Below are 8,979 nucleotides of genomic sequence, written 5' to 3'. Positions count from 1 at the left end.
CTGGCAAAATAAATTATTAAAATAGTTATGATGTCATTCTGTTTTTTAATTCAGGAGATTATAAAAAAATCCTTCATTTTATGGAAAGACCCTCTTGATTCATGAGAAAACTCCAGTTTGTAAGAAAATGGCTGCTTATCAATTAATTGTTAGTCAGTCTATAAGATAAATCAACTTCAGATTAATTAATTAATCAATAACTTGCATCCCTAATTTATACAGGAATGAAATTAAATTATATCTACTCATATTCATGTAACTAAGCATTTTAATGATTTTGGCCGATTAATCAAAAGAATAACCGACAGATTAATTGATTGTTAAAATAATCGTTAGTTGCAGCCTTACATCTATCATATATACCTCACAGCCCTATCAGAAAGTAAAGTGCACACACATTCTGTACACGTGACCCTGGGTGGGTTTATTACGTCCTGATAGATGAAGCCACAGAGCAGCAGGATGGTGGACCCTGCCTGTAAAACTAAATGCTACAACCTTCTTTTGATTCATGATTTTTTTCATGCAATGCAGCAAACCTTTACACACCTTTCTGTTTGCAGGAGAAAGACTCTGGGTCTCCTCTGCATGAAGCCTTTCTGGACCTGTTCATCAAAGAAAGAGGTGGAGTTTTAATCTAGATATAAACAACATAACAGGTTTTAACCAAGTGAAAGAATATGCTCTGACCTTCAGTGGAGGCTAACTGCACAGACTCAGAGTAGATGAGTGGATATGAAGCACTCCTTTTCAGACACATCTCATCATAAGAAGACAGCCGCCTGCTAAGCAGACAGCAGATATCAGTCACGCCTGTCTGTTTACTGTAGCTGTCACTGAGGACTGACTGACTACAGATCTGTGCTGAGGAGCAGAGTTTCCACTTTCTCTGTGCCATCAAATGCATCCTACCTGTCTGGGTTGCAGTAGGTGTACCTCTTGGGGCCGGGTGGTTCTGGTTCTGAGCTTGAAGGAAAAGTGATGCGGCAGTGGTTGAAACACAGGAAAAGCCCGAGACTCAAACACAACAGGAGAGACAGCAGCAGGTAGTTCTGCCTGTCTGAAACCTGCAAACAAAGCATTCATCACAAGGCTGCAAGCAAAACTGCACAACTTCATTTAATGCAACGTGGACTAGTTAAAATAATAAGTAGCACAGTACATATTATTTTTAAATTTTAGGTTTCTGGATCAAACCCTGGCCAAAGATGTGTTACAGAAACAGCCTGTATGTACTTAGTTACATGATAAAACAGTGATCACAGATGAAGGCTTTGTGCCCGGAGAGTCATATCTACCTCACTCTGCAGCTGGCTGACTCTGACAGACAAGTTGAGAACAAGGTGAGTCACATTCTCTAACTGGCCCTGCAGCAGCTGAATGGATTCAGTCTGACGCAGGTCCTACAGGGACAGAAACAACAACACAGTGGTGTGATGACACGCAACCTTTGGATGTCTCTGCAGAAGTCTCATTCAGGATCTCAGTTAGGACTTGCACCTGCAATGACTCGGCCTGATGAAATAATCACTGAAACACTATCAGGTATTTATCAGCATATTAATTAGTTCTTATTTATCAGGGACAAGGAAGTTAAGACAGACTGGACTTTTAGTGTAAACCAACATTTACAACTGCAGTCCCTGTGGTTTTGGGAAACATTAAAACATGAATTTCTTGATAATTTGTGATCATTTGGAACCTTTAGTGATTTTATTTCTGAATGCAAAAAATAAAACTGTTATGAAACAATGAAAGATCAAAAGCAGACTGTGTTCCTGCTTGTCAGCTGATGTTTGCTCACCTGCTCCTCTGCTAGTCTGGATGTGTTCTGGAGTTTAATAATGGTTTTGTTGAAAGCTCTTTGCATCTCCTCCATCTGCTTCCGATACCTCGAATTGGGATAAAAAAAATAAAAAAAGACTTAAAAATCATCTTTACTCAGGAGTTCAACATACCGTATTTTTTGGACTATAAGCCGCGACTTTTTTCCTGAACTTTGAACCATGCGGCTTATAGTCCGGTGCGGCTTATACGTGGGTTTTTTTCTTCAGCCACCAGGGGGCTCTTATGCTGCATTTGTTTCAACCACTCGCTTCAAAAAAAAGAAGAAAAAAAAAGAAAAAAGCGATCGCTTCCAGAGCCGACTGTTGTACCAGGAAGCAGCAATTTAAAGATAGTCAATGGCCAAAAACTCATAAAAGGGGATAAAACAGACATTTTTCACGGTGGAATCTGACTGATAAAAACTTTGGAGCTTAATCCAGGACCAGTTTGTGGATAAACGTCGAGTGAAGAGTCACGGACTTTTTTTTTCCTCATTGCACTCCCCGGGGAAGGAATCCCATGCAGTGACGTATGCTGGAGCGGGAGGGCTTTCCCACCACAGCTTTAGAGCCAGCATTACCCCGGGAGGACAGCGACACAGAAAGCAACATTGAACAGATGCAGCTGTGTGACGCAGCTTTTCTCAGCTTGTTTAACTCCGATACTGAAGAGGACGACTTCGATGATTTCAGTGCGCCGGAGGACGATGAATGAGACGTTTTGTTGGACCAGAAACGGTTAAAGAAAACTACCAAAATAAGGTCAGTTAAATGAACCGTATTCCTCCAAACTTTAATTCCTAAAGGTTTGCTTTTTATGTTTTGATGTTGAATTCACTTTTTTGACGGCAAATTTGGGTGTACTGTTTTGTTTTTTATGTTGGGGGTGCGGCTTATAGTCCGGTGTGGCTTATAGTCCGAAAAATACGGTAACTAGAGAACTTGAATTTCTTGCAAAAATACAGTGTGAATGCTTAATGCTGAAAGATGTTTGCTTAAGAGCTAAAGAACTAACCTAAAATAGCTAAAAATAAAAGATAGCTGAAATTAAGCAGAAAGAAGCTGAAACCTAAAACTAAAAACACAGAAAACTATTGAAGAGCATTGCATTCACCAAATCAAAAAGAAAATTAGACACATGATCTTGAGATCAGGATCTTATAATTATGAGATCTTTTATCGTAATGAAGAGATTGAACAGAACACTCTAACCGGTGTGCAGGAAGATTAATTAATAAATCCGCAAACACAACACCATCCACATTAAATGAACTCAATATTTCCCAATTTTTCATACCTAAGAGGAAATAAAAGCACATAAAATGTGATAGTGCAGTCATTGTTTACTTTTCCTGTAATGTAAATCAGCTGACTCTCTTTAACTTGTCTCCTAATTACGAGATCAGGATCTCGTAATTATGAGATCTTTTCTCGGAATTATGAGATCAAGAGTCCTAATTTTTTTTATTTGGTGAATGCAATACTTTTCCGTAGAAAACAGCTGAAATGTGCAGAAAACAAAAATCTGAAAATACAAGAAGTAAGCAGAAAAAGGTTAAAATTAGCACAACAGCATAAAAGGCCAGAATGATAGCTAAAAACAGAAATAAGCTAAATAAAAGCCAAAGGCAGCTTAAATTAACACAAATATGTTGAAAAAAGCAGAAACAGAACAAAAGGTAAAAAGTTACAGTAACATTTATAACCATTTTGAAGGTTTTAAGGATATTCAGGACATTTTCAATGAGAAATGGCTGAAAAGCTCAAAATCTCAAAAACTATAAGTAAAAATACATAAAGTCACAGCAGGGTGTCCTGAATTATTTGTATGGATAGCACAAATATTGTGGAACAAGATACCTGCTAAAACAAAAACTATGGAAGAAAAAAAAGATCTCCATATGAATGATTTATAAGCATTCACACAAATAACACTTCCAATTTTTTGTATAGAAACAAAATTTATGTACAATAAAAAACACAAATCACAAATAAAATGAAGGACGACAGAAAGAAGAAAAAAAATCTTATATCTGCACCTTTTTTCTCAAAAAATTAATTTAAACAATAATGATCTACAAACAAAAACTAAAAAAAATAATAATAAAAAATAAACGGTTAACTTTAAGCCCACAAGATTTTAGAAGATTTCGTTCAGTTCTCTTGTCGGCCCTGTACCCGGACCAACAGGGCTTAAAAGGTTAACGATTTTTAAATAAACCCAAATACTGATCAGGATGAGTTTGTTGTTATGAGTTTGGTAGAAGCACGTCACAGGTTGTAGATGAAACTTAAAAAAATAAAATAAAATAAACTACAAAGTTTTGCAAACATCAAAGGGATTTTAGTGAAAGAACTGGTCAGCTCAGAGTCAGAGCAGGATGTCAGCGGGCCTCACCTCTGGCTGAGCTGCTCCAGGTAACGCCCGCTGAGCGACATGTTCACCTCCAGAGCCTTGATGCGGTTGTTGAGCCTCATGAAGACGGACTCTTTCTGATTGGAGCCGTGCAGCAGGTTGCCGTTCTGCTCCGTGCTGTTGAAGGGCTCTGCGTAGATGTCTGACAGGGATGCTGAGGCAGTCGGAGGAGAGGGATGAACTGACTGAGCGCTGCCGGCTGCAGAGCTGGACACGTCTTCGGCCTGCTCCACAGGCTCTGGGACAGGCTCTGTCACAGAGGAGGGCTCGTCAGTGGGAGCTGTGTCAGGCCCCACCGCTGGGTCCACCTGATCTACAGCAGGCAGTGAGGCAGAGGACACAACTGGAGCCTGGGACGTCTTCTCCTGGGTCTGGACGGGGATATTTGTTTCTTTTTCAGAGGCATCAACCTCAGGCTTTTGCTCTGTGGGTGCTGCTTCTTCTACTGAGACGCTGGTGGGTTTCACATGAGCAGAAGTGCTGAGGGGGGCCGACGGCTCCACATGCTGCTCTGCAGCGGACCCATCCTGGCTCTTCTCTGGCTCCGACTCCTTTGCCGGTTCCTGAAAAGACAGCTTTGGTGTTTCCACATCCGGGGTGGGTTTGATGGAGGGTTCTGTGAGACTGGGACTGGGAAGGTTGGAGCTCTGACTGGGCTCCAGCACGGTGGGCTCAGGTACAGATTTGTCTGAAGACTGGGCTGCTTCCCTCTCTGGCTCCTGCTCAGAGGCTTGTTCTGTTTCTGCTGGGGTCACCTCAGTGCCGTGTGGCTGGGGGGAGGAGGAGGAGGAGGGGGGCGGGGCTAGGTGCCCACTGGGTGTCGGGATGGAAGGAATGTTTGGCTTTCTGTCCGTTTGGCACGACCTCTGTTTAACCAGTGAGGCTGAGCACTGCTGCAGAACAAACTCCTGGAAGGAAGACGCACACGAGCAGGAAGAGCAACATGGAGGACAGCATGTCAGCTTTTCTTGATTCTTTGTTTCTTTGCCTTCCTCCACCTCGTCTCTGCCAAGGAGAATGATTGTCGAGCTGATTGGCTCTTCTTCATCCTTCTCTAGCGGGGCAGCGACTTTCTCCTTCACCTCCACCGGGGGGAGCTCTTCTTCACATTTATCAGTTGGTGTTTCTGACTCGGCTGTTTCAGCTGAAGAGGAGACCTGCACCTCCTCAGAGTCCGGACTGAAAGGAGGCAGGAAGAATACGTGAGAACAAACATTAAAGGCTAAAACACTCAACCAACAATCCCATAAATGAGCTCAGAAGGAACAGAAAACATTACAAATCAGAAAATCCTCCAAACAAGGTGAGCAAAGCTTGTTGCATCAAACCCAAAAAAGACTTGAAGGAAATGTTGCCAAAGTTTGATATTTTGGCTTTTTTATTATCTATCATTATAAAATTATAATTACTGAGTGTAGATTAATAAAAATAATGTTTAAAACAATTGTAGCATCAGGCTACAACAATGCAGAACAGAAAATAAAGGAGGTCTGAGGACTTTCCAAGGGTTTCAGGCTCAGGCCTGTGGGTGGATCAAACCTGTACCCACACTGCAGTGAGGTCAGTAGTGATGGTCTTAGTGGTGCTTTCAGGTTGTTGTGAAGGATCAGTAATGTTCACTTCTTGAGATGAGAGGTTGCCTTAAAATGAAAAGGAAACATTTAACGACATCATTTATCAACACTGAGTAACCAAACTCACACCAGAACTCAGAATGTTACAGAAAACTCAATTCTGCTCATCTGCTAACCTGCTAATACTGGAACTAATATTCTGCTGAGCGGCTTAGAATTTCCTTTCACCTTATTAATTAATAACAAACTTATCTCCCATTAAAAAGTGAGGACTGTTAACATAAAATACATCACCTCATTCTCAACAGTCCTCACTGTTACCTTTCACAAGCAGCAACATACTCTGTGCTGAAAACAAAGCAGTCACCATGAGTTACATGGTGACATCATCCCCAGACCGAGGACCTCTTATGCACAGAGCAGAACGTCATGTTTCCAGTTGACAGCCAAAAACAGAGACTTTAATATACAGTAGGGCTGCAACTATTGATTAATTTAATAATAGATTAATCTTTTGATTATTTTTTTAATTAATCGGGCAAATCATTAAAATGCTTAATGACATAAATATGAGTACATATAAATGTATTTTCAATTCAGTTCAAAAAATGTATTCGTTTCATTAAAAAATAAACTATATACAATAAAAAACAACGAAATTACACAAATCAAAAATCAAAATAAAATGAAAGGTAGCAGAAGAAGAATAAATCTTATAATCTTATAAATCTTATAACCTTTTATCCTCAGAACACAATCAAACAAAACATAATTTACAAAACAATACAAATAAAAATAAAAACATCAACTCAAACAACAACTCATATAGCTTCTCATCTTACTTTCTCATATACCTTCAGAAAACTAGCTTTTATCTCTTTCTTAAATATACTAGCATTTTTAAGATCATCCTGCAGAAAATTCCACAATCCTATACCCCGGATTAAAGTATATTTAGTATTTCATTCCTGTATAAATTAGGGATGCAAGTTGTGGATTAATGAATTAATCTGAAGTTGATTTATCTTATACATTGACTAACAATTAACGGGAGATGCAAACGGCTCCGCGACATGGCGAGGGACTCACAAATTGCGCAACATAATGAATCGATAGTGAAATTCATTGCAAACACTTTTATTAATATTTTTTATTGATTTTATCGATTCGTTGTTGCAGTCCTACTTTAATATTAGTTTAGATTAGATGGACCTTTCTTGTCATTGTACAGAGCACAATGAAATTACAGTTCAGAACACCCATTCAGAAGAAGACAGAACATAAACATGGGAGAACAGGTGCTCTGGGTCATGCAGCCACTGACCCTGCACAGAGCAAGGATCATCTTCATGAAGACATCATGAGGAGGTGCTACCCTTACAGAAAAATTAAAAACCACACAAGGGAAGATGAGGAAAAAAAACTTTAAAAAAAGTATAAACTTTAAACAAGAATTTGTCAAGAAAAATCAAAGTTCTCACTAAAAACTATTGTAAAAAGTCAGAAAAAATATTTTTTAGATGTTTTCCCAGCATCCTTTGCAGCTGGGACATCATTCAGTCAGAAGTAATTTCCTGAGATGGTTGGAAAATTCAAAAACTTAAACAAAGACACACATACTTGCTTTAATCTAGGGCATTATTAATCTGTAATTTTTGAATGCCTTTTTCTCACATCTGCTTATCCTGTTTATCAGCTGTAGCTCCGCCTACTGGCAGTCTGTAAATGACATATTTCACCTCTAAAGGAAACATGAAGGCTTTTTTTTCTGTGATCTATGGAGCATTTTGTGTTTGATATGTTTAGTTGTTATCTGTAAATCTGACACCAGGAAGGAACACAGAGGGGAACTGAACACTAGAGATGAGTGTGTTCAAAGATAAAACCTGAGTGCAGCAGCACACTGATCTTGTTGGATAGCAGACCACACATTAATATGTTTCAGCTTTAGTGCTTTATCTTTCTCAGAACTAAGATATTAGTGTAGCAGTTTAAATGTTAGTGAAGCTAATATTTTGGTTAGCTGTCTTCACCACTGCTGCTTCAGTCATGAAGAAAAAAAAAGAAAGAAAATATGGTTCATACCTGAGTTTCCCCCGAGGACATTGACTGCAATATTGTTGACCATGTTTAAAATTACATCTGGCGAGAAAATTCAAACAAAGTCACAACCTGAACACAGGACACATGTACTCATCTTAAACATCACATCATATATATTTGTTTAAAACTGTATAAAATTCAGGACCTTTTGCTGAGCCAATCAGATTCTTGGATTCTCCAGATGAAACTCCAGGGGGATAATCTGCAGAGATTAGTGTACAAGAAAATGATCATGTTCAAAACAGAAAACACAGTTTATGAAAACAACCTTAATATACAGATAACTGGCAGAAAAGGAACAAATATCTCAAACAAAAGGTGAACTACATCAAACTGTTTCTATAAAACCAAGGAGGTGACGAGATTAAAGTGCCTGTGACATGCCTATCTTTTAAATACAAAAAGTCTAAGAAAATATCTTCATATTTAGGAACATTTGCATAAAACACGATTTAACCCATTTTGTCCCATAACTGGCATATTTTCCTTTGAACTTAGCTCATCTAAAGAAAAAACAGGAAGTAACATCTAAGTAAGAAAACTCTCTGGTCTTTGTTTATTAAAACAATATTATTTGAACTCTGACTTTCTTCATCTCTCTTATAGGAACTAAAATTATCTAAAGCAGTGGTTCCCAAAGTGTGGGGCGTGCCCCCAGTGCCATTGCAGATGGGGCGTGGCTTGACTGAATGGAGGGGAGGTGGAGGGGGGAATGCTCAGACCTTGTTAGCATGGACAGGTTTTTGATGGAGTTTTATTCTTAATCAACAAACCTTTATTTTTTTCCTCTCAGGCTGTTGTTCATGTTTAAAAACCCACTTTGCACAGAAATACTTTTTTAAGTTTTATTCAAGCAATGTTGAATGTTTTCACAAAGTAAAAAAAAAAACATTGACATAATTACTGTTAAGATGTTTTTAAGAGGTTGTAATTTCTTGCAATCTATTTTTTTTAGTTTTCTTTCATTAGTTCATTTTGTGGTGAGAAATAAACCGAAATGAGTTTAAAAACAAAATATCTGTGTATGCAGTTGGAGATTTTGTGTGTGTGTGTGTGTGTG

The 8,979-nt window shown here is 38.7% G+C and overlaps 1 protein-coding gene across 1 annotated transcript in view; it reads right to left on the bottom strand.

The window, feature by feature from the left end:
* Positions 1–8,979, bottom strand: part of LOC106521299 (SUN domain-containing ossification factor) — a gene marked incomplete in the record, with an annotated part of 34,261 nt that overhangs the window by 2,531 nt on the left and 22,751 nt on the right. Inside the window, 9 exon segments of the mRNA XM_014013817.1 lie at positions 550–605; positions 691–785; positions 913–1,067; positions 1,299–1,403; positions 1,805–1,892; positions 4,225–5,421; positions 5,792–5,882; positions 7,902–7,958; positions 8,065–8,121. Coding sequence (XP_013869271.1) covers positions 550–605; positions 691–785; positions 913–1,067; positions 1,299–1,403; positions 1,805–1,892; positions 4,225–5,421; positions 5,792–5,882; positions 7,902–7,958; positions 8,065–8,121 — 1,901 coding nt within the window.

This window comes from Austrofundulus limnaeus, unplaced genomic scaffold, assembly GCF_001266775.1.
Source record: "Austrofundulus limnaeus strain Quisiro unplaced genomic scaffold, Austrofundulus_limnaeus-1.0 Scaffold106, whole genome shotgun sequence".
NCBI classification, from domain to species: Eukaryota; Metazoa; Chordata; class Actinopteri; order Cyprinodontiformes; family Rivulidae; genus Austrofundulus; species Austrofundulus limnaeus.
The sequence above is the reverse complement of the archived record's forward strand: the minus strand, read 5'-3'. Positions and strand labels throughout refer to the sequence as shown.